A 25,887-nucleotide genomic window follows, 5' to 3' on the forward strand; every position below is an offset into this window, starting at 1 on the left:
ATTCTTGTTTTTTTTTTTTTTTTTTTACCCCTAGGTGGCGACTCAGGAGCATCCTCTGATGTACTTAGAGGTAGATCATTATCAGCAGATATTATGTATATTTTCTTTACCAAAACGTTTCCCTTTTTTCATTTCCTGGATGTAAAACTTATTCATGAGGTGATAAGTTCAGGTAATCATCAAGGTCTTCCTGAATATTACAGATTTGTTTCAGGAAAGCTGTGACTTGTTCTTAGGAAAATTTTGTATGAAATACCATAATGCCTCAGGCCCCTGTAACAGCCAATCAGTGGCCATGCAGAGCAATAAGTTTGGCCCCACAAAGCTGTAAATTAAAGTATTTGCATTTTCCCCATCAAGTCATATAAAATGGCACATCCACCCTCCTGTACACATATCTCTATTGTTATGCTGGGAATACACGTCTCGATTCTGAGCCATTTAGATGGCTCGATAATTTCCGATATGTCCGATCTCCCGCCCGATCGTTTCCCTGCTCGATGCAGCATGGAGGACAATGGGAAAAGATAAGAAAAATGAACACAAGATAAGAGACTCGCCTGCAGATTCGAGCACGGAACGATCGGGCGCGGAATCAAGCCGTGTATGCCCAGCATTAGAGAGGAGCTGTCAGCCATACTATCTCAGAAAAAAAACACATATATAAGTAGATAGATACTTGCTCTACTTACATAACATATGTATTGCACTGTCCACATTTTGATTTCAGCGATTTTTTTTTTTTATAGTAAAAAAAGAGGAAATCCTTCTTAGGAATCTTAGGAATCTTGAAGCCAATCCTGACATCATTTTCTTCCTTACTCTGTCTGTATATCCTTGCCTGCCCTTCTCCCAGTCTTCAGACACTCCCACCCAGCCCTGCAGTAGAAGGTGCATTGTCTCAGCATGAGAAATATTGGCCAGAGAGGAACAGAGGCGTAGGAGTGGAAAACGGGAGGGAAAGATGCTTCAACCAATCAGGCTGCATTAGCTATGTCTGAGGGGAAAGTAAAGAAGAAAAAAAGAAAGCCCAGCATGCCCTGCAACTTCCTTTGTGTGACAGATGTCCCATTATAAGAGCCAGGGAAGCTGGAGAATGTTTTATGGAGAAGAAAAGTAATAGTGATTTTAACTTTTGGATTGCCTGGTTAGCATCCCTATTACTTGTTTATCAGATAAAAATAAAGAATTGATTTTATGCCCGACAGTTACACTTTAAAGAGAATCTGTACTCTGCTTTTACAGCAAAAAGCATACCATTCTATTCATTATGTTCTCCTGGGCCCCTCTGTGCTGTTTCTGCCACTCTCTGCTGCAATCCTGGCTTGTAATTAACAGTTTTAGGCAGTGTATACAAACAAAGTAACCAGCTTGTGATAGGCTCACATAAGCAGAGTGTGTGAGTCATACAGAGTCTGCAGGGGGCCTGCAGAGGGTGTGTATCGCTTCTATCCAATCACAAGCAGCCCTGCACATTCCACACATTCCAGCCTTATGCTACGTACACACATGCGACAACGATCGTTCGTTGAGGACGACGAACGAACTTTTAATTGACGAAAGAACGACCGAAGTAAAGTTAGTTGTAAAAAGTGTGTAACGATCACATCGTTAGAACGAACGTTACACCACGTAAAAGCACTTAATGCGCCTGCGCATAAAATTGTAAAGTTCCTTGGAGAAAAAGTGAAATACGCATGTCCAGCCTGGTACGAACGATCGTTTCCAACGATGTACCACTTTTGCTAACGATCGTCGGTGGTAAAAATCCGCCAAGACAGAACTTTGTTTTGTAGCGATTTGCCTCGTTCGTCGTTTGCCTTAATAGTCGTTGGTTCGTTTTTTGTAACGATCGTCGTTGGTAAAGATCGGGGAACGATCGTTACAAACGACTATAGTCGCATGTGTGTACGCACCTTTAGCCCGACAGAGCCGACAGAAGAAAACAGATTAGATCCTATAACAGAGATAACACAGCCACTGTGCAATTAGGAAAGGCTGCAGTAAGCCAGAGCACATTAGAACAGGCAAAGGAACTTATAGGATAGAAGAACTAAGGCTGAACATTTTGTTACAGAGTAAGTATTTATTATTTATTTATTTAAGTATTGATAAAGCTCCAACATTACGCAGCACTGTACAGAGTATATTGTCTTCTCACTAACTGTCCCTCAGATGGGCTCACAATCTAGTCTTTACCATGTATTGTGTAGTGCATGTATCATAGTCTAGGGCCAGTTTAGGGGGAATACAATTAACTTATCTGTATGTTTTTGGGATGTGGGAGGAAACTGGAGTGCCCAGAGGAAACCATCACAGAAATGGGAGAACATACAAACTCCTTGCAGATGTCGACCTGGCTGGGATTTGAACTGTGGACCCAGCGCTGCAAGGCGAGAGCCACTACACCACCATGCTGCCCATAAGTAGCAATGTGTTTCTCCATGTGATGGGCTTCTCAGACCATTAAGCATGTGGCTGTTCCAGGTGGTCCAAACAAACCAAGGGATTTTTTTTCCTTATATGATTTCGGTGGTGCTCCGATTCAAACCCACACCGGAACATTTTGGCCTGTTTAGCTGTGCAAATGAAATGCAGCCATGTCTGAACAAAACCAGTGATGGACAGCCTAGTACTCATACTGTATGTATTTCATGAATAACATCCTTTTATTATTGCAGTGTCATCTTGCCTCACTGTCCAGAGCTGTATAATCTGATGTCTGTGCTTCATGTGGGTCATCATTTTCTACTTTTTGGAATTTCTGAACATTACCTACTCCCATTAATCCTTTGTACTGTACTCTGAATCTCATACACACAATGGTTTAATTCACAAACATCAGTAAAAGCACAACTAGCACTGTTCAAAATAAGAAATTTAGTTGACAAAAAAAATACTGCAGTATTTTGTGTAAGCCAATTAACCACAAGGTTTACTTTACACTGTGCAATCTGACTGTACAATTTTTATACAATCTTACCAACATCCATGTAGTATAAAAGCAATACATTCACTATGACTTGTATGTATTTTTCAGTTAGTCTCTTTTACTACATGAAAGTGGTAAAATTGGTGATTGATTGTACAGTCAGATTGCGTAGTGTGTGGCCACCTATAATAGGAGTATGGGTGTTTGATTGGGCAATGCACCTTTATCAGCCTTGCTTTATCCAGTCTGTTTAGATTTCTTATGCTGAATACACACGATGCGTTTTTGCGTTCGTTTTTGCGGCCGATTCGCGTCGATTCGATTATTTCCAACATGCTCGATTCAGATTTCGATCGTTTTTGCCGTCGATTTGGCATCATTAACATGCAAATCGACAGCAAAAACGATCGAAATCCGAATCGAGCATGTTGGAAATAATCGAATCGACGCGAATCGACCGCAAAAACGAACGCAAAAACTCATCGTGTGTATTCAGCATTAGGGAACAGCATAGTTCATCCTGTGACCTGTACCTGAGTGACACTAGCTATCTGTGCTGACACTTGCTATCTGTTACTGATTGCATACCATTTGAATTTCCAGATGAACAGGTTTCCACATGCCCACAATACATGTGTTGTTTATGTACTGGGTGGGAAGACATTTGTTTTTACAGGTGCTCATACTTTATCTTATGATTCTTTATTGCAGGAATAACAGCAAATTTATAATTTGCATATTTCTGGTCATTATGAATGAAATGCCCCAATGTGAGAAATCTGGGTGTTGCCTTAGCAATTTCCATTTAAAGGGGAACTGAAGAGAGAGGTATATGGAGGCTGTCATGTTTATTTCCTTTTAGACAATACCAGTTGCCTGGCAGCCCTGCTGATCCTCTGCCTCTAATACTATTAGCCATAGCCCCTGAACAAGCATGCAGCAGATCAGGTGTTTCAGTGGTTCAGACTTATAAGTCTGATCTGACAAGACTAGCTGCATGCTTGTTTCTGGTTTTAATCAGATACTACTGGAGAGAAATAGACTAGCAGGGCTGCCAGGCAACTGGTATTGATTAAAAGGAAATAAACATGACAGCCTCCATATACCTCTCTCTTCAGTTCCCCTTTAAACAGGCAATTTTCAGCTATGACCCAGTAAGCCCAACTGCAGGGAAACATGATTTGAGTAATATGGAAAGGACTAAGAAGCAGAGATGGATTAAGATGTAATGGGGCCCTAGACAAGATGGTAGATTTGGGGCCCTCTTGTATTTTTTTTTTATTTTTAGCTGAAGTGGAAAGAGGGCAGTGAAGGTAGTAGATGGGCCCCTTGACAGCCACTAGGCCCCAAGCACTTGCCTAGGTTGCCTGGTGGATGATCCTGCTCTGTTTAGAAGCTTTTGGGACTTGTAGTCCAGTCTTTCCACAAAAAAATGTTTTATTTGCTGCTGCTTCTTTCATTTTTGGGGAGATTCCAGACTTCCAATGTGGGTAAGAAGTGATGGTATTTTTAGAGAGGCATGGAAAAGATTGTAATTCTTATTCTGTACCTTGCCATCCCAAACAGAGGTTTGTCTTTTAACCACCCTGGCGTTCTATTAAGATCGCCAGGGCGGCTGCATGAGGGTTTTTTGTAAATTAAAAAAAAAACTATTTCATGCAGCCAACTAAAAGTTGGCTGCATGAAAGCCCACTAGATGGCGCTCCGGAGGCGTTCTTCCGATCGCCTCCGGCGGCCAAAATTAACACGGAAGGCCGCAATGAGCAGCCTTCCGTGTTTGGCTTCTCCTGTCGCCATGGCGACGAGCGGAGTGACGTCATGGACGTCAGCCGACGTCCTGACGTCCGCCGCCTCCGATCCAGCCCTCAGCGCTGGCCGGAACTATTTGTTCCGGCTGCGCAGGGCTCAGGCGGCTGGGGGGACCCTCTTTCGCCGCTGCTCGCGGCGGATCGCCGCAGAGCGGCGGCGATCGGGCAGCACACACGGCTGGCAAAGTGCCGGCTGCGTGTGCTGCTCTTTATTTCGTCAAAATCGGCCCAGCAGGGCCTGAGCGGCAGCCATCGGCGGTGATGGACGAGCTGAGCTCGTCCATACCGCTAAGATGGTTAAAGGGAACCCGAGGTTAGAGGGATACGGAGGATGGCATATTTATTTTCTTGTAAACAATGCCAGTTGCCTGGCAGCCCTGTTGATCTTCTGGCAAGTATCACCTGAGTCATAACACTGGAACAAGCATATGGCTAATCCAGTAAACCCGAGTCAGATTACCAGATCTGCTGCAGATTGTTCAGGGTCTATGGCTAAACGTATTAGAGACACAGGATCAGCGGGATAGCCAGGTAACTAGTATTGTTTAAAAGGAAATACATATGGCAGCCTCCATATACCTCTCAGCTCGGGTTCCCTTTAATGGAATTGAGCTTTAATACACTGAAAGACACAATTCTGCAAATATGACCCATGTTTGTATACATTTAAAATATACAGAAACTCCAGAAGAATAAAGTATTAGAAATATGAAAAAAGTTTGTTAGTTGGACTTAGGGTAGCAAGAAAAAGTATGTGAACCCTTTGGAATTATATGGATTTCTGTTCAAATTGGTCAGAAAATGTGATCTGATCTTCATCTAAGTCACAACAATAGTCAATCACAGTCTGCTTCAACCATGTTTTTATTGAACACACCATGTAAACATTCACAGTGCAGGTGGGAAAAGTATGTGAACTCTTGGATTTATAACTGGTTGGACCTCCTTTTGGCAGCAATAACTTCAACCAAATGTTTCCTGTAGTTGCAGATCAGACGTGCACAACGTTTAGGAGTAATTCTTAACCATTCCACTTTACAGAACTGTTTCAGTGCAGCAGTATTCTTGGGATGTCTGGTGTGAATCGCTTTCTTGTGGTCATGCCACTGCATCCCAATCGGGTTGAGGTCAGGGGTCTGGCTGGGCCACTCCATAAGGTGTATTTTCTGCTGTTTAAGCCATTCTGTTGTTGATTAAAAAGACACCGAAGCCTCTTTTTCTTCCTGTTTTTCTCCTTGGCTCACCTTTATCTGTATGAGCCAAGCAGAATTGCCACATTCCCTGCAAAAAACTAGTGTGTTTTCACCCTGAAATAGGCAAGTAAAATCCTACGACTTTCTTGGTCGTAGATTTTGCTGCCCTGTAGTGTCAGGAGGAGGCAAAGCTGTTTGCAGGAGCTCTTGGTGTGTCACTCCCCACTAGGGATGATTGGAAAGCGCAAATTCCGTTCCGCTGGAATTCGTGGGTTCCACCAGCGCTGAATTCCGTTGCTATGAGAATTCCGCCGGATTTTTGCGGAATTCCGGATTCCGGCGGAAAAATACTGGTTGAACTCGATGGACGTATGTCTTTTTTCAACCAAAATAACTATGTAACTATGTAATTAAAATAATCGCAAATGGAACCTTATTTATGCTATATGCTAGCCCATAGACCCTATTAACTGTTCCCTTAGTCCTTTTTTTCCTCCCCTCTTCGTCTTCCAGGGAATTGTAGGATTTCAAAAGCCAGCTTACATAACTTGGCTGGGAATTGAACTCAGTATGCTTGGTAGGTAGCTCTCTTCACCACTACACCACCACCAACACTACATGCTGAAGCCAGCCTAGCATGTACCATTATGATATATCCAAGAGAAAAATGAGCTTGCTTAGGGAATTGTAGGATTTCAAAAGCCAACTCTCATACATTGTCCAGGCCCAGGAATGGAACCCAGGCCTACCGCTCTGCAGGCTGCTATCCTAACCATTATACCACCAACACAACACACTACAATGCTACATGCTGAAGCCAGCCTAGCATGTATACCATTGTGATATATCCAAGAGAAAATGAGCTGGCTTAGGCAATTGTAGGATTTCAAAAGCCAACTCATACATTGGCCAGGCCCAGGGATTGAACCCAGGCCTACTGCTCTGTAGTGCTGGCTCACCCTAGTGCTGGCTGGCTGTGTCGTCTTGTCATACAGGAAAGCTAAATAAAAGTGCAATCCTGGTAAGGCAAATATCTTCTTCCCCCTCTTTCAGCTTTTCTCTTACTGTTTCACAGCTTCTCTGCATAAGGGCTCAGACACACTATAAGCGCATTTCTGAGTGATTTTACCGCAATTGCAATTTTACCGTGATTTTATTGTAAATCAATGGGAGCATTTTTAAAAACTCTCAGAAAGCTCTAATGGCTAAAAGTGCTCAGAAAAGCGCGTATAGTGTATCTGAGCCCATAGTATTTGTACACTGCGGGTGAGTTGGGCACCGGGAGCGCCGAATGACAGCTCTTCCTGTTGCCACTAAACTCCCCGGTGGTGTTAAATACTATTCCCCCTCTGAGTCATTGTAACTCGGAAGGAGGTGTAATTTGGGGTACGGCAATTACCTGAGCCCCGAATTACCCTTGCCCTGTGCCCCGCGCAGATTATTATTGCTGCTATGGGGCTCCTGGTTTGGGTAACCGGTGCTGAGCGCCGTGCACCAAAACCACCTGCTTTGCCTTCTCTTTTTATTCTTGTTATTAGAAACCATAACCTATAGCTGGCCATACATACATACATCAATTGTTACTGACAGATTCTTTCACTATGATCGAATCATAATGATTTTTCCACCTGTCAGTACTGCGTATGGATGTGGCCTGTAGGGTTTTATACTATAGTAAAGTGGGTCGTGGACAGGCAGAGATGCAGTGCCACTGACTACCAATAAAAAGCAGGTAAGCAAAGCATGAATGTTGGGGGGGAGGGGGGAGTGAAAAAAAAGTGATGGAAGGAGGGGTACTGGAACTTTGTAAATTAGCATTAGCGAGGCAGGGAACATGGTGCCAGGAGGGAGGTCAGTAAAGATGACACCCAAATCTACCTCCACACCCCTGGCATATCCACCACTACCATGGACAAGGTCTCCTCCTGCCTATCTGCCATTTCCTCCTGGATGTCCGCTAGGTTCCTGAAACTAAATCTAGACAAAACGGAATTTATGATCTTCCCACCCCAGTCATCCCTGGACCTCCCAGATGTGCAGGTCACTGTTAACCACACTATCATTCGCCCTACCTCTCAAGCCCGCTGCCTAGGTGTCACCCTGGACTTCGCACTCTCCTTCACTCCCCACATCCAAAACCTCAAAAAGTCCTGCAACTTCCACCTTCGTAACATCTGTAAGATTCGCCCTTTCCTGACCTCTGGCACCACCAATCTCCTCATCCATGTCCTCATAATTTCCCGCCTCGACTACTGCAATGCCCTGCTGTCAGGTCTCCCTATGACCCAAATAGCCCCACTGCAGTCCATCATGAATGCGGCAGCCAGAATTATCCACTCCTCCCATCGCTCCACCAGGGCGGCTCCCCTCCGTGAATCCCTCCACTGGATTCCTATCCAGTCCAGAATCAAATTCAAGATATTGTCTGACCTACAAATCCAACCACACAACCTGTCCAACCTACATTTCTGATCTTACTCAGAGATGCACAGCAAGCCGCTCACTCCGCTCCTCCAATGAACTTTGCCTGACCGCTCCCCGCATCACCCACTCCCATGCAGCCTCCAGGACTTCTCAAGAGCCTCTCCAACACTATGGAATGCCCTACCTCCACCCATTAGGGCAGCTCCCTCCTTCAACACCTTCAAGAAGGCCCTCAAAACTCACCTTTTCACTCAGGCCTACCACCCCTCACAATTGCTCTAAACCCACAGCTGAACTCTGGTCCTCTACCTCTCGTGTCCCTACCTCTCCCTCTAGATTGTAAGCCTTTGGGCAGGGTCCTCCTCCTCTTGTGTCCTACCTGATCATGCACCTTAATTACTGTAAACCCATGCTATGCATTTGAGTGAACCTAACTTGCCTAATCTCCATGCTCCATCCAGTGACTGACTAAGCATTACCTGGTACTCATACTATGGTGTGTGATCTGGTTTTCTTGTATTCCTGTATTTTCATATTGCTGTATGTCACCCCTAAATATTGTCTGTAACCTAAATTAATGTCCAGCGCTGCGTAATATGTTGGCGCTTTATAAATACAATAAATAATAATAATACCTGACTGAGGGAGATGGTGGTCTGGTTGAGGGGGAGGGAACATCCAAGATGGAAGAGGGGCTTGTTTGAGGGATTAGTAGAGATGGTAGCGATAGGAAGGACATAAGTGTGGGGGGAGGGAGGAATGAGCTTTGGGGAATTAAAGTGGCCATACATCTGTTGACTTGACAGACAATCAACTGTTTGATATTATCGAATCGGATAAAAAATGTGGGTGAAAATTGGTTGAATGTATCAATCTGAAATGTTGAGAAATTTTGGGTCAATGTGGTTGTCAGGTACGATAATCACGGCGTGCGATAACCACGAATGTTAGACACAACGTAAACCCCGGCCGTTGTCCCTCAAAATGTATTATGTGCCCCCCGGTGCCTGTACTTTACCCGTCACACTGTCCCTAGAGTGTCCTTGCTGTATTTCCGCATTGGCGCTCCACGTGACTACTGGCATATACGATGTGGGGTGCGTGTGTGACGTCATTTGGGCTGGGGCTGCCATAATAACGGGCCTCTAGTTTGTTTTTCCCCCCAGGCCAAAAGGTCCCAGTCCTCCCCTGCAGTGGACCAATGGGGAGCTCCAGCGGGTGCTTCAAAGATGCTTTGCTGGGATCCAATACACAGTAATTACAGTGACACAGGTGGCGGGTGATTAGTGGCTGCATGTAAATTGCCAGGGGTGATGGCGCAGCTGCGTGGGGGCTTCAGTGATGTGCGGCGGCCCGATGGGGAGCTCTGGGGGTATCCTTATTAAAGGACACCCTCCAGATGGAGCACGAGATGTCCGGTGGGTGTGCACGCACATGTGTGGGGAGTGAGGCAGTGGTGCTGAAGGACAGCAGCACAGGGTAAAGTCTCGCTCGCCATCACCCGCTAAAAGGGAGCATCGCTCAGGCTTTCGCCTGAGTAATGCTCCCTAACGATCGACCATCGGTCAAAGAAATCCAGCAATAGGATTTGCCGGTAATCCTTGCGCGATGGCAAGGTGATAAGTAGCTCGCATCTGCATCTGCAAGCTATTTATCACCTGGAATAGAATATGGCCCTGGGAGTTTAAATACTGTGATAGTTCCAGTCAGGACTGGAAAAGTCGTTTTAAATTGCTCAATACATAACAAAGGCAAAATGTGTACACAATACATTTTGCTTACCATTATGCATTGTGTTAATCTTTAGCCACAAACATTCCTGTGAGAGGTTGGTTTTCTTTGTGCCAGAAATACTCATCAATACTGGTCAGACGCTCATTCTACATATCTAATTACTGTAAGGAGTACCGTACTCGTATCACTGGCATGAATACACTTGCACAGAGTTGGTAATGACATCATGCAGCCAGCTAAACTAGATTCAATTTCATCATTCTATTTCCAAAGAAACACTGCAGTAAATGCACTATAGTAATCAAAATAATAACAGAATAAAATAAAAAAAGGCTCCTTTCTGTCTTTAGAAGTTAAGATTCACTAAAAATAATTGTATGGGCTTGTATATGACTTTTTAAGTTTTAAATACAGCATGTGCTCAGTCTAACATTATCCTACTGTGTTTTATATTTATTTTGTTATATTTTTTTTTTTTTTTTTTTTTTTACTATTTTGGGTATTGTGCGAAAATAAGTTGCCATTTTGTGTTACAGGCAAGATTCATAAACCTCTGAATATTTCAACGGAGTCCAGAAATTTCAGCCTTTTCTTAACATGGAGTCCATCTCCTAAAAATCCCCCAGATGTAACCTATGTCGTCCACTACAAGTTGGTCATAGAGAGGAGGTAACTATAGTTGGTAGACAATCTTAGTAATGTAATCTGTCTCATGAAACCACTGTGCCAGTTATCCAGTTATGCTTATCTTCACACATTTTTCAGACTGATCAGAGAAGAGCCACTGTAAAGGTTCCCATACTTTATTCTATTTGAGGCATTGATCTCTAGAAGATTCGATCATAATGAATGTGCCAGAGATCAATGCTGCATTACCGCTACCCGATCATAATTTTCCTGGCATGCTAGAAAGATCTCACTCAAAAGGGGACGGCCGGGTGTGCAGGGGTAATGGAGTTAGATTTCTGGATGACTGGCCAGACTCCCCCCATTGTAAAATGTATTCTTCCCTGGCCTATGGTGAATGTTGTAGACAAGGTCCTCCGGCACCCAAGGTTGACACCAAAGTGCGCCCCTCCATCCCTCCCACCCCAGCCATCACACACTGATTGCTATTAGACTAAGAGGCGCCCCAGGGCTCCCAACCCCCCCCCCCCAACACCTTAATCTCTAGTAATCTGGCTTGCAGTCACTGCCATGTATCCCCTTTTCTTATTGCTTTCTGCTTCATACGCAATAGTGGAATGATAGCTGAGCCCCCTTGTGCGCCCCCTGCTACACTGCACCCTGAGGCTGGAGCCTGTCTCGCCTCTGCCTCGGCCCGGCCCTGGTTGTAGGAGAGCTCACACTCATCTGTCCACTAACGTGCCTCCTCCAGTGTCCATGTCTTCTCTCCGTCGCTGATGGGTGCCTATAACCGGTGACCTGACAGCATGGCACAGGGTACTAGGGTTGCAACGGTATGAAATATGACGGTATGATAACCGTCTCAAAAAATACCATGGTATGACGGTATACTTTATTACACTATTATTATTATTACAATTACCCTTATAAAAATGAAAAAAGGTCAGCGTTGAACAAACTCTTTATGAACTACTTGCTGGTTGCACCACGCCAATTGGCGTGAACAGCCGTCTAGGCTGCGCGCGCATCTCCTGCTTGGAAGGTGGAGCTCCACTCCGCCTTCAGTCTCCCAGCGGTGATCGCCGCTCGGAGACTGTTAGTATTAGGGTAGTACAGCGCTGCGATCTAAGGCTGCGCTGTACTGGGGACACAGAAGGGATCGGCGGGCGGTGATAGACTGAAGCCTATCACAGCTGATCGCAGTGATTGGCTGACTGTGGGAGGGAGGGAAAATATAAAAAAAAGGGATTTTTATTGAAAAAAAAAATATTTATATAAAAAAAATAAAAAATAAACATGGGGGGGAGAGATCAGACCCCACCAACAGAGAGCTCTGTTGGTGGGGAGAAAAGGGGGGGAATAACGAGTGCGCTGTGTTGTGTGGCCCTGCAGTTTGGCCATAAAGCTGCAGTGGCCTATTTAACAAAAAAAGGCCTGGTCTTTAGGGGAGTTTAACACTGCGGTCCTCAAGTTGTTAAAGTGAACTTGAGCCTAAGCTTGGCTTAAAGTGACACTGAAGCGGAAAAAAACTTATGATATAATAAATTGTATGTGTAGTACGGATAATAGAACATTAGTAGCAAAGAAAAGAGTCGATATTTTCAGTTATATAGCTTTATTTTTATACCATTGCATCATTCTCTAATATTTGCAGTTTACAAACTACACTCTGTATTTTAAATTATGAAACCGAGCTGGGCTAATGACCCTTCGAACGTTCCTGCAGTAAAACCTTAAAGGACTTACGAGGCCAAGAGGAGTAAAAAAAGTTAATTACTTGCATGGTCGTTTCAGGCACGGATGACGCCGTCCGTGCCCTCCGTGCCGCTCCGCCAGGTCCCCCCGCTCATTATCCCCCTGGGCCGGCTCCCGACCCCACGGCCCGTGTCGGGCTCTCCTGCCTCTTCAAAGATGGCCGCTTCCTCTGGCCGCGGCTGTGCAGTCCGCCTGGCCGCGAGTGCGGCTGCGCAGCCCTAGGGCCACCCCCTCCGATCCACGCTACGTAGTGATAGATAGGTTGATATAAGTGCTTCAGAAAACAGCACTGTAGCAGACCAAGCTTGGGAGAGCTCAGAGAAGCTCTTTTGCTTAGATAACAACTTCAAGGAGTTATCAGGCATTTCTATGGAAAATAAATGCTACTTACCTGGGGCTTGGTCCAGCCCCAAGCTCCCTGCATGTCCCTCAGCCGTTCACCGCCGCTGCCTCCCGGTCCCCAGATCAGTGGTTTTTCTGACATTATTGTGACCAGCAGGGCAGCCAGGCAACTTGTATTTATTTAAAAATAAATAAATATGGCAGCCTCCATATTCTTCTCACTACAGTCTTTTAACTCTTCATGCACTGGAAACAATATGGGCTTGATTCACTAAAGCGTGCTAAGTGTTAGCACGCCAGTGAAAAGCCCCTTAGCACGTGCAAAGTGCCTTTGAAAAGTTTAGCGGTGCGCGCAAAACATTGCACCGTCGTGTGCAGAATAGCCTGATAAGCGTACTTTGCATGCGGACGGTGCGACGTTTCGCGCGCACCAAATAGCGCGCGATCAGTAACAGCTTTGCCCGTGCAAACTACTTAGCACCCTAGTTTGCACGTGCAAAGCTTTTAGGCGTGATAACTGTTAGCACGCTTTAGTGAATCAAACCCTATGAGTCTCATATCTGTGCTATAATGTTCTATTTTTTAGCTGTACTACACATACAATTCATTATCTTATAAGTTTATTTTTACTTCAGATTCCTTTTTAAGATCGTTTCAAAATTGCAGCGACCATGATTTTTCGAACAATGGCAATTGCAGCTATTTTGCCACTATTTAATTGGAATTTTAATGCTAGTCAATGGGAACGTGTTCTTAAAAAATGAATACTGAAAAAAGTGCTATGTGGTGTGGCTAAGCCCTGAATGTGTGTATTCGGGCCCCGAACAGCATAATGCAGAATTCAAACATCAGCACTGCTCTTCTTGAAATGCATTAGTGGTACTTTACAAATCGATCATCATCTTTCATCCTTAAGGTTGGCTAAAAAAGAAATCCTTTGCTAAATCGCAAATTGCTAGCGATTTTTAAATCGCCAGGGTTTGCTAAATAACATAGGAATCGCGGTAGGTATTTTCCACTATCGCAATTCATTTTTTACCAAAGCGCGATCGCGCCTCGGAGGGATTTTTACCACGATTGCAATGTACTGCAAAGGGACTTGCTGAATCGCAATTGCTAGCGTTTAGTGCAAGCGCTAGCGATTGCTAGTGGAAAAGGGCCCTAAAGCTGTAGGGAGAAAAAGAACCCAAAGGTGTACTTACCTTGGAAGAGGAAGACTCTGGATCCTAATGAGGCTTACCCTGTCTTCCTGAGTATGCCCGGTCCAGGAAAAAACTAGGAAAAAACAATACAAACCATGACAATCCTGTTATGCACACTAGCACATTCCTGCTCGGGCTTCAGCAGAAACAGCTGTGAAGTGCCTGCGCAGAGCGGACCCAATCAGGCTCTGCTATTTCCACCGAAACCTAAGAGGGAAGATGCTAGTGTGCATGCGTGCTTGCCCAGCCAACAAGATCATCTTTGGGGGCCCCAGCGCTGGATCCCCTCTACTGTGAAGTATGAGGGGAGCCTCTTTAGGATACAGAGGCCCCCCCCTGGTAAGTACCCCCTAGGGGCACTTTTTCATTACAGATTAATTTAATTATATAACACAACATTAAACAAAACAATAAACTCATAACTTTCAAGTTGTTCAGCATGTGATGCAGCTATAGACACATTTGATGTAGTATTTTCAGACCTGTGTGATCTGACATTAATGCTTATTTAGTTCTATGTTTAGATGGAAAGAAGTCCATGAGTGTAACAGGACCAGTAAAATGGAGTGTGATTTGACATGTATCCTTGAGAAGAACTTTACCAATCTGTACATGCTGCGGGTTAAGGCCGTTTCTATATCAGGACAGACATCCCCGTGGGCTAACTTAAGTGAAAATATATCCTATACGTTTACAGGTTGGTTTATTGTCAATATACAACCAGTGAGGCAATACATTCTATTCTTACACCCCATTCCTGTAATTACAGTAATAGCATTTGAATGTTACAGAAGGACTCCGTAATACATAAGTGTCTCCCCAAGTAATATCACTTATTACTGTTAATCAGGAATACTAAGGGCCCGTTCAGACTGCACGCGTTTCCAGCTGCGTTTTGGAAATGCGTGCAGGGGGCCGACACGCAGGACATCAGACAGTGCATAGAGTGCACTGTCTGATGTTCACACTGCATGCGTTCCGGACCTGTGCGGTCCGGGAACGCATGCTGCACGCAAATTTTACAAAAACGCGCGGCTGTCCCAATCCCTTTTCAGTGATGGGATCAGCCACGCAACGCATACGAACGCGGATGGCGTGCGTTCGTACGCGTTGCGTTCTGCATGCGTGGCCGTCCGCGTTTTGCAGTCTGAACGGGCCCTAAGCAAAACCTTTTTCATTTTGGACACAGTAAGGCCTCTTGCACACTGCAAGTGATTCCGATTCAGATTCCGCTTTTTAATCAGTTTTTACATCCGATTCAGATTCCGATTTGCAGTTTGTTCCCTGCACGCTGCAAATCGGAATCGGAATCGGATGTAAAAACTGATTAAAAAGCGGAATCTGAATCGGAATCACTTGCAGTGTGCAAGAGGCCTTAGGAAGGATTTAGGAAGGAAGGATTATTAGGAAGGATTATTGCTATCTGTGCCCCTGTGTCCTAAGTGATGAGATTTAATTCACTTTCTGTCCATGAATCAAAATCAGATGTTACAAAAAATGTCCTCAACAGGAGAGGAAATCCTCCTCTGGCAGTAAATCCAGGAACAGGTAATTCCATTGGGAGATTTATCCTCCACTCTTTCTCACAAATGTTTGCAGGCTGCAAAATTATTTTATTATAAGCATTTGACACATTGGCTTCAATTTATCAAAGGCTGTTCGATAACAAAAACAAAGTCGTTAAAATACCATTCGGTAATTTACCGAAGCCTATTGACAAAATCCTTTTTCGGTAATTCTGTGTGTCGCTGTGTTGTTACACTGTTCCTAGCGGTGGGGGCATTGCAATAGAAAAGAGGCATCCCCGACATCCTTTTAGATGGGAATGTTATACTGCCTCTGCTCGCTCTGAATCTGCTCTGAATCTGTCCCATTAAGCCTCGTACACACGCTGTACTACAGGAAACGACGGGTCCGTCAGACGGGAGGGTCTGACGGACTCGTCGTTTCCTGTAGTACAGCGGGTGTACGAGCCTTTAGTCTTAACATTCTATTTACTTGCCACAGTTTAGATGAACTGCAAAGAAACATTACACCTCGGGAGGTCATTCCCCACCGGCTACCACTAGCATCTCTGCATATTCAATCAGGAACTGAAGGGGTTACACTGTCGAAAGGTGGCAGCAAAACATCTTTTGTTCTTCTCTCTCTGCTCGTTGTCTGGGGAGTAGGTAAACTAGACCCTCCCGCAAAGCCTGCGCTTCTTATCACGGAGGAGACTGGGGAGAGAGAACTGTCCCTATTGGCTCTCTGTGGCTGTCATTCAAAGGGATGTTCAGACAGAAGCCCTTCGAAGCTTATTGCAACCTCAGAGCAGCCGGTTATTATCAAACACATTCCTGTGTGTTACCAAATGCAGTAACCTTGATAAATTGACATTTACTGACCTGTTGAGGTATTTACCGCACAAGTCGGTAATTTACCGCACTGCTCAGTAATTTCAGCTTTTCATGCGGTAACAGCCTTGATGAATTGATATTTTCCTAAGTGCTCTGTAAGGTCAGCTGTTTTTAGCATTACCGAATGCGGTAATGCTTCATAAATTGAAGTTATTATGTTGCGGTACGATTGTTCTGCAATTGCAACGTAACGGTCCCGAAAAGATGCACCACGTTACTGCTATAACCATACAATAAGGCACACTTTACAATGAAAGTACGCCTCACTGCCGAGTGAAACATGCATAACACACAGATAATCTTGCATCATCCTTACCTGGTATGCCACGATCAATGTGATAGCTGCATAGGACTATCATTGCTTCTGCAATGGGATGCATCACTTTTGTGCGATGTGATGGAACGCAGTAAGTGTGAAAGTACCCTTATTCTCTGCTATGCTGCATTACAACTACTTCTTATGTCTACATAAGGGCCCATTTCCACTAGAAGCGTTGCGATGTGGCTACATAGCCGCATCCCACCGCGGGTGTCCTAATGCCAATGCACGACAATGGAACGGTTTCCATTGCGTGCGGAGTGGTGTATAGTGATCCGAGAATCTGCAGCATGTTGCAGATTCTCGCATGGCCGCATCCACACGCAGGCACCCACCATCCCCTCCATACACTTCTGCATCGGGAGATGAGGAAGTTACGTGGAGGCCAGCGGAAGTGATGTGATACGGCTAGGTAGCCGCACTCGCATCACTTGTAAGTGGAAATGAGCCCTTAGGGTCAGTGAGAATGATGTCTACGTGCTAGTTTACACTGAATCAGATAATGTCAGCTGTAACGTAACTGATAACTGATGGGCAACGCATGAAAAGGAATGCTCCATGGTTCCCTATGGGTCAGTTTACATCTATGCATTACAACTGAAAGCCTTTTCACAAGGCGCTGCCTACAGCATTTGTGTGTCCGTTGTGGACCCACTACATGGAAAAGCAGATGGAAATGCGCAGCAACTGAAAGCGAGAGTGCAGAACAACTGATTGGTTAAATGTATCAGTTTCCAGTGTAAACCAAGCCTAGAAGAAAAACAAAGGGTTGATTTACAAAAAAGTTGATAATGTGTTCAAGCCTATTTTACACCAAAATATTTTAGGTGCGCACTTGTTTCATGATAAACACATATAAGCAAAGTTTTACATTGAGGTCCCTTTTACACATGCAGCTGAAACCTGCGTTGCATTGTCCTTTCCTACCACAAGGGGCCGCAAAAGCAAGGAAAGTCTATGTTGACATTCACTCCTATTGCTCTCCATTTGCGATATTTGTCCTTTAATCTTGTCCATTAATTCACAAATTATTTTTGAGCTACTTTCCGCATATTCTACCTAATAAAAGCTAAGTGTCGCTGTGTCCAGCGGTTTGCAGCGTCCCTGTGTCCCTGGTAACTTGTTGTTACTGCGCATGTGCTCAGTAACGTAGAGCTGGAGGGATCAGGGCGGGGGATGTGGGCGGGCAGTTGCGTGCGCGCGGCGGGTGCGCGCGCATCCTGAGTGACTGGCGGCGGCGTTAAAAAAAAAAAAGACCTTTTTAAACGGGCTTGGGTCTACTAGTATGTTATAAACAGTGACTTGAGACAGCTTTCAGCTGCTGGCAGAGGTTTTTTATGCTTGAATTAAGCAGTAAATTAACTTACTATGTAAGGATAAAGTGCTCATCTTTATATCTTCCCATATTTGTCATTGCTTGTTATTCTTTTTCTTTACAATAAAAAATGAAAAAAGTAATGTGGTTCAATAAATGTACCAATCCCACAGCCATGCACAGGGATTGTTAACCATCAGGAATAGTTATGGTGGGCATGCAGCTCCACCCAGCTACAGCTCTGTTTATCAGCCTGCTATGCTTGTCTGTGGAGGTAGGGGTGATGGTAAATCCATCTTCCTCATTGCTGATGGGCACAGTGTTCTTTAGACACTGCCTTGCCCTTTCCGGGTTCTCCAGTGAATGGGTAAAAGGCTTCATAATACTCCTTAACCTCCTTAGCGGTAACCCCGTTTGTGACACGGGGTAAGCCGCCGGAGGGTGCCGCTCAGGCCCTGCTGGGCCGATTTACATAATTTTTTTTTTCAAACACGCAGCTAGCACTTTGCTAGCTGCGTGTTTAGTCTGATCGCCGCCGCCCACCGCCAATGCGCCGCTACCCCTTGCGCAGCCTGGCCACTCGCCGCCAGGCTGCGCTATGGGGTGGATCGGGACTCCCTGTGACGTCACGATGTCGATGACGTCACTCCGTTCATCACCATGGCGATGGGGAAAGGCCCTCAAGGAAATCACGTTCAGAACGGGATTTCCTTATGGGCAAGCGGCGATCGGAGCATACGGGGGGATGCCGCAGGGAGGGGGGGAAGCATGTAGCTAGCGCTAGGTGAAAAGGTGAAAAAAAACCTCCCGCAGCTGCGGGAATTAAACCCCCAGGGGGGTTAAAGGGACTCAGAGCTGATGCAGAGCTGGAAAATTAAAAAGATTTTTTACATACCTGGGGCTTCCTCTAGCCCCATACGCTCTGATAGCTCCTGCGCCGCCGTCCTCTGCTGTCTGCAGCTTCGGGAATCTGGTCCCGTCACCGACGGCAGTCGCGGCCAGCTACGCAGGAGAAGTGCACCCTCTACGTATCTTTCCAGCGGCTGCTGGAGACATATGCAAACAGCGCACTTCTCTTATGTCAGACTGGAGCCGACTGACGGAAGTGCGGGGACCCATTGTACACTTTAACAATTCCCCAAAAGTGTCATATGTAAAGCACACAGTACATATCATGAAAGTTTAATTTTGCTTTATATTAATAGAAGTCTTTGGGGTTCTTTTTCCATGACTACCAGTGCATTGTATTGCTTTGCTCCGTAGTCTTCTAAGATATTTTTGGGATGTGCGACCAACATTATTCCAGTAAGCCATTAGGACAAAGGTAACCAAAGTAGATTTGACTGCTTTGCTGCGCAATTTGCAACCCACCTTTGTGAGACTCACCCTGTTAAATATGTAACCCACAGATTTCTGATATGCTACACCATACTGGCTCTGTTTGTGTCTCCAGTGTTATTCAGGATCATTTGGGAGACCTTCAAAATGTTGGCACTCAATGCAGAAGAAAAGCTAATGGATCTTTATTTTTTTAACCACCAAAAGAAAACAAGCTAATAAGCTGACTTGACTAACAATTCTGAGAAAATATAGTACATATCCTTTCTGAGGTCACTGGTCATTTAAAAAGATCCTTGAACTATTCTGCATTGAGTACCAACATTTTGGAGTGAGTTTCTCCCCATTTCGGCGTCTCTGTTACAACCACCTATTTGTGTGTTTCTTTCTTTGGCACTGCATTGAAAGTAAAGACAAAACTATGGCAAATGTTGGCATGTTACTGTAACTAAAATGTTTGCTTTCTTTTAGTGGATCCAGCCCCTCCTGTTCTGTACATAATACAAGGAGATGGCACTATGACCATTAATATCACCCAAGAAAAGCCAAGCTGCATGCCACAGGGCGTACGTAACAATATAAAGCATGTGTTAGAAATAAAAAATAACAAGAACGCTTATGAGGTATGTTTTAAGAACAATAATTTTGATACTATAATATTATCTTTTTCACAAAGGGTAACTAGAAATGTATAAAATAATTTGTAAAAATTGCAATAAAATAATTTGTAAAAATTGCAATTTCTACATCTGAATCTATTTCCATGAAAATGCAGTTCACTTCAACTAATTGGCCTGTTTTTTCTGAAAAGAAACACTTAAATGCTATTTACCTTCCAAAAACCCAAAGGTTTCATTCATACAAAAGATGCTTTTCAGCATGCTCTGGGTTTTATCTTGGATGTGGGCCTCAGTAATTGTGGCCTTTGCATAAAGACACATCTTTGAAATAATAAAGGAAAATGTTTGTATATGATAATAAACACTTTTTCCGCCTGGTTCCTGTCCATTTGGAAACTTTGATCTACTGTATGGCACCATGGGCTATATTCACAAGAGCTCAACAATTTGCATAAATTACTATGTAAATTGCTAAAAGCCCTGTATTAACATGACGTTTTCTGAGCTTATGTGAACATGGGCCCATGTATTTCTGTTCTTGTGCATATACCCAGTGAAGAGATGCATGCCTGTCAGATCCTACAGAGCTTTGAAACTGGAGTATGTCATACGTTCTGACATTTACAATCTCATGTATTCTTACTACTTCCAAGTAGTGTGAGAGTTTTTTACTTGAAGGACCAGTATTGCAAAAAATGTAAAAATCGAATTACCACATAAGTATATTTTTCCCAGAGTAAATAAATGATAAATTATTTTTTTCTTAAGTTGCTGTCATAGTAGGTAACGGAAATGTGACAGATCTGACAGGTTTTCGGGGATTCTCAGATTCACACGATAGCAGGTGTGGCTAAAAGAGCACTCACCCACAATAGCAAATGTGGACAGTATTACTTTCCTATCCATTCTCAACACGTGACTTCTCCCCTAGACAACCCCTCTCCATATGCAGAGTATGTCAGCAGACCAGTCAGCTCCAAGTTCGTCCACTCACCTTTTCACTACAGCTGTGCACTGGTATTGGAGCAGATATACTCTACTTTGCAAATTGAGGGGTGAAATGGCAGAGGAGTGCTAGAGGGAGGAAAAGAGCAGGGGCTATTTTTATGACTCTGTTAAATAGGGAATGAGGACTGTCTGGAGAAGTTTACGATTTAACCCTACAATCCCTCCTCCCCCTTCCCCAACAAGAAAAAGGGCATATGGTTTGTAGTTACACCTCTATCTGCTATACTGAAATTCCTTATGGAACAGACGCTGCTGGTGGCACCACTGAGTCAGTCACTGCCCCTGGACTTCCTTCCTTCTCTCTGTTGTTCATGCAAACATGTTTCTTTGTAAAGCGGGGCTATTACACATTTTACTTCATAGTTGCAGTAAAGAGAGGATGGCCTAGCACCTAAGGTATTCAGCAGACTAGTGTCAGAGTTATGTGGGTTATCTCAACCAATTGCAGTGTGTCAATAACCTGGATGGATAAAGGAGGATGTGCTTCACTGCTGGATCAGCAGTCTATGCAATGCAGAAAAGGATGAGGAGCAACAACATCTTTAGAAGAACTTCACTCTATTACGTAATGCAGTCCATAAATATCAGTCCGTAAAGATGGCACAGGTTGGGATGCCCAGGCAATTGGGTTGCTTTGGTAGCAGTGTTTTCTAGCAGACAGCTGTTCTGAGCTTGTTTACAGCAGATGTGAAGGTCAATGGCTGTGAACAAGCAAACATCAGCACGAATTGGCTGTCAGAAGGATGATGCTGCTGCTTTACCCACACACTTGCCTGGGTACCCCAACCTTCACTATTTGTGATAATTATGGACTGCCTTACTTGGCAGAACTTAATAAAGTTCTTGTAGAGGTAGGTGCCCCTTATCCTTTTCTACATTCTACATTTTACATCTTCTTCGGGCTAAACAATCATCTCAGCTGGAGAGCGAAAGTGTGTATAGTCAGGATATAGTTTGCCGTGGCATGGGTTCACTTGAGTCATTCCCCAATGTTGTCTGACTCCTCTGTAACAATCTAGCTCTACCCAATGTCTTTGGTTTTTAAGGAAGTTAAAGGGATGTTTCCATAACAAGCTGCCTCACACACATCCTCCCATAAATTTACAAAGAAAAATACAGTGGGTTGCAAAAGTATTCAGGCCCCCTTGAAGTTTTCCACATTTTGTCATATTACTGCCACAATCATGATTCAATTTTTTTGGAATTCCACATGAAAGATCAACACAAAGTGGTGTACACATGAGAAGTGGAACGAAAATCATACATGATTCCAAAATTTTTTTACAAATAAATAACTGCAAAGTGGTGTGTGCATAATTATTCGGCCCCCTTTGATCTGAGTGCAATCAGTTACCTGTAGACATTGCCTGATGAGTGCTGATGACTAAATAGAGTGCACCTGTGTGTAATCTAATGTCAGTACAAATACAGCTGCTCTGTGAGGGCCTCAGAGGTTGTCTAAGAGAATATTGGGAGCAACAACACCGTGAAGTCCAAAGAACACACAAGACAGGTCAGGGATCAAGTTATTGAGAAATTTAAAGTAGGCTTAGGCTACAAAAAGATTTCCAAAGCCTTGAACATCCCACGGAGCACTGTTTAAGCGATCATTCAGAAATGGAAGGAGTATGGCACAACAGTAAACCTACCAAGACAAGACCACCCACCTAAACTCACAGGCCGAACAAGGAAGGCGCTGATCAGAAATGCAGTCAAGAGGCTGATGGTGACTCTGGACGAGCTGCAGAGATCTACAGCTCAGGTGGGAGACTCTGTCCATAGGACAACTATTAGTCAGGCACTGTACAAAGTTGGCCTTTATGGAAGAGTGTCAAGAAGAAAGGCATTGTTAACAGAAAGCATGTGGTTGCTGTGTCATAAGAAGTATGACACAGCAACCAGGGGGACACAGCAACCATGTGGAAGAAGGTGCTCTGGTCAGATGAGACCAAAATTGAACTTTTTGGCCAAAATGCAGAACGCTATGTGTGGCAGAAAACTAACACTGCACATCACTCTGAACACACCATCCCCACTGTCAAATATGGTGGTGGCAGCATCATGTTCAGGGGATGCATCTCTTCAGCAGGGACAGGGAAGCTGGTCAAAGTTGATGGGAAGATGGATGGAGCCAAATACAGGGCAAACTTGGAAGAAAACCTCTTGGAGACTGCAAAAGACTTGAGACTGGGGCGGAGGTTCACCTTCCAGCAGGACAATGACCCTAAACATAAAGCCAGGGCAACAATGGAATGGTTTAAAACAAAACATATCTATGTGTTAGAATGGCCCAGTCAAAGTCCAGATCTTAATCCAATCGAGAATCTGTGGCAAGATCTGAAAACTGCTGTTCACAAACGCTGTCCATCTAATCTGACTGAGCTGGAGCTGTTTTGCAAAGAAGAATGGGCAAGGATTTTAATCTCTAGATGTGCAAAGCTGGTAGAGACATACCCTAAAAGACTGGCAGCTGTAATTGCAGCAAAATGTGGTTCTACAAAGTATTGACTCAGGGGGCCGAATAATTACGCACACCCCACTTTGCAGTTAATGATTTGTAAAAAATGTTTGGAATCATGTACGGTTTTCGTTCCACTTCTCCTGTGTACACCACTTCGTATTGGTCTTTCACGTGGAATTCCAATAAAATTGATGCATGTTTGTGGCAGTAATGTGACAAAATGTGGAAAATTCAAGGGGGTCGAATACTTTTGCAACCCACTGTAAATTCCCCTCATGTTAGCAATAATAATAATAATAATAATAATAATAATAAAAAACATAAAGCAAAAGGCAGCAACACTGTACAGCAGGGGTCTCAAACTCGCGGCCCGCGGGCCAATTGCGGCCCTCGATACAATATTTTGTGGCCCTCGCTGGAAAAAGCTTCCTTATAGTTCGCTTCAGTGCTCTCAAGTAATCCGCCGCATCCCCGCCATTAAACGAGGGCTGCAGAGCCCCCAAATCGCCCGGGGGGCAATCCTCTGCCATTTCCTGGAAGGCGCAGAGCTTTCAGCTTCAGCTCTGCCCCTCCTGACGTCAATCGCCGCACGGATTGACACCTCTCCCTGCCCCTCTCTGTGAAGGAAGAGTGAAAGGGGCGGGCAGAGGCGGCGATGTGCCGCGAATGTGAAATTCCTTATGCGGCCCAGCCTCATCCTGACTTTGCCTCCTGCGGCCCCCAGGTAAATTTTTTTCCGTCATTAATCTTTTTATTAAGCATTTTCAAAAATACAGAGAAGAACAGTGCTGGTATGGCATTGAAAACACGCAATCAATAAATTTTTTGACAAAGGGTACACTTCAGTATACAATTATCTGAGGAGTTTTCACGACCCTAAAGGTATCCAAAGATAATATCTCTTAATCTCCAATACTGGTGTTAACAGGTGGTCACGGCCTACACCAGTGTTATAAGCTTGACAGCACCTCTGTCCAGACCTTAGTCATGGGATGTACATGTAGTATAAGTTTAGTATAGTCTTTATGATCTTCAATGTATAGCCATTAATGCCTAAAAGCTAAAGAAAAGCTAATTAACATATCAAAACAAGAATAACTTTGAACAACCAGGTCGGGGTCTAGCCCGGCCTAACTTTCACCTCTCGTGATGTGGAATAAATATTTTCATATGCTTAGTGGCTGTTGAGATATGGCAGTGTTGACAGGGATTAACTCAGGTTTGGGTCAGTTTAGTTTCAGATATGGGAGTTTGCGGCTGGGAGGACAGCAGTGGATGTCTAAACGGTTGGGATAGCGTAGTTCTATTTATTTAAGCCTAGTCTGGCTCTAATTTTAAACTCCATGGCTAGATTAAGTTTCGTGTTGTTTAGGAGCTGGGGGAAGGAGAACTCCTCAGGGGATTTCCAATTAGAGAGAATTAGATGCTGGGTACTGAATAGCAGATGGCAAATAAGGTATCTGCTCTCGATTGGTAAGTCATTGATCCCCACTAATAATAAGGCTAGTTTAGGCGTGAGTTTAAACCTGCGCTTTAGAGTTCTTCCAATGAGCCATTCTACCTTGGCCCAGATCCTTGCAACTATAGGGCATTCCCACAGCATATGTAGTAGGGTGCCTATCTCCATGTTGCATTTCCAGCACAAGTGGGAGGCGTTGGGTGAGAATGAGGCTAACTGTCTAGGGGTTATATGCCACCTGTACAGAATCTTCTTTAGAGTTTCCCAATGCGTATTGCACTTTGAAGCTGTCAGCGTTGTTTTGTTTGCTGTTTGTAGCTGTTCGATAGTTATGATGCACTGGAGGTCAGTCGACCATACGTCGGCGTACCTCTTAAGAGGAGCAGATGTATTTGTGTTTAATGCCTTATACCAGATGGCCGTGCCACTTTTGAACTGTCCTTTATAGTTAAGCATGGTGGCTACGCGAGTTGGGTTTTTTAAATTTGTTGATCTACATAGGTGGAAGATTCTGTGATATGTGAATAATTGAGATTGTGGTAGTGGAAATTGCTTTGTGAGTTCTAGGAAGGTTTTTAGTTGGCCATGATTGAAAAGATTGTGAAGATGGGCTATCCCTGCCCTCCTCCACACCGCAAGGTCCAAGTTCTGTGTGAAATGTTCGAGAACTGAGATTGGGGTAATAATGGGGATTGTATCTCCCGAAGGGGGAGGGTGCTTCACAAAGTATTCCCAGGATTTAAGTGAAGCCTGTATAGAGGGGTATGGTGACACTGGCAGTTTGGCCCCTAATAGAATGCTTGTCAGTAGAGGCCTGAGGTCGGTTCCCAGGACATGGGTTTCAAAGGCCACCCAGGGCTTGGTTGCTGTTGGAGCCCACCACTGCCGAATGGTTTCTAGAAGTGTAGCATGGTAATACAAATCTAGATTCGGGAGACCCATACCTCCCTT

General features: G+C 44.3%; 1 protein-coding gene across 3 annotated transcripts in view; it reads left to right on the forward strand.

The window, feature by feature from the left end:
* IFNLR1 (interferon lambda receptor 1) overlaps positions 1 to 25,887 on the forward strand; it is a 62,091-nt gene that overhangs the window by 21,371 nt on the left and 14,833 nt on the right. Inside the window, exons 2-5 of one of the 3 annotated variants that reach the window (XM_068268999.1) lie at positions 35 to 70; positions 10,628 to 10,760; positions 14,530 to 14,714; positions 19,860 to 20,011. In XM_068268999.1, coding sequence (XP_068125100.1) covers positions 35 to 70; positions 10,628 to 10,760; positions 14,530 to 14,714; positions 19,860 to 20,011 — 506 coding nt within the window. The remainder of the gene's footprint in view (positions 1 to 34; positions 71 to 10,627; positions 10,761 to 14,529; positions 14,715 to 19,859; positions 20,012 to 25,887) is intronic. The other 2 variants (XM_068269000.1, XM_068269001.1) reach the window with 2 other exon arrangements.

Source organism: Hyperolius riggenbachi, chromosome 2, assembly GCF_040937935.1.
Source record: "Hyperolius riggenbachi isolate aHypRig1 chromosome 2, aHypRig1.pri, whole genome shotgun sequence".
Classification (NCBI taxonomy): domain Eukaryota; kingdom Metazoa; phylum Chordata; class Amphibia; order Anura; family Hyperoliidae; genus Hyperolius; species Hyperolius riggenbachi.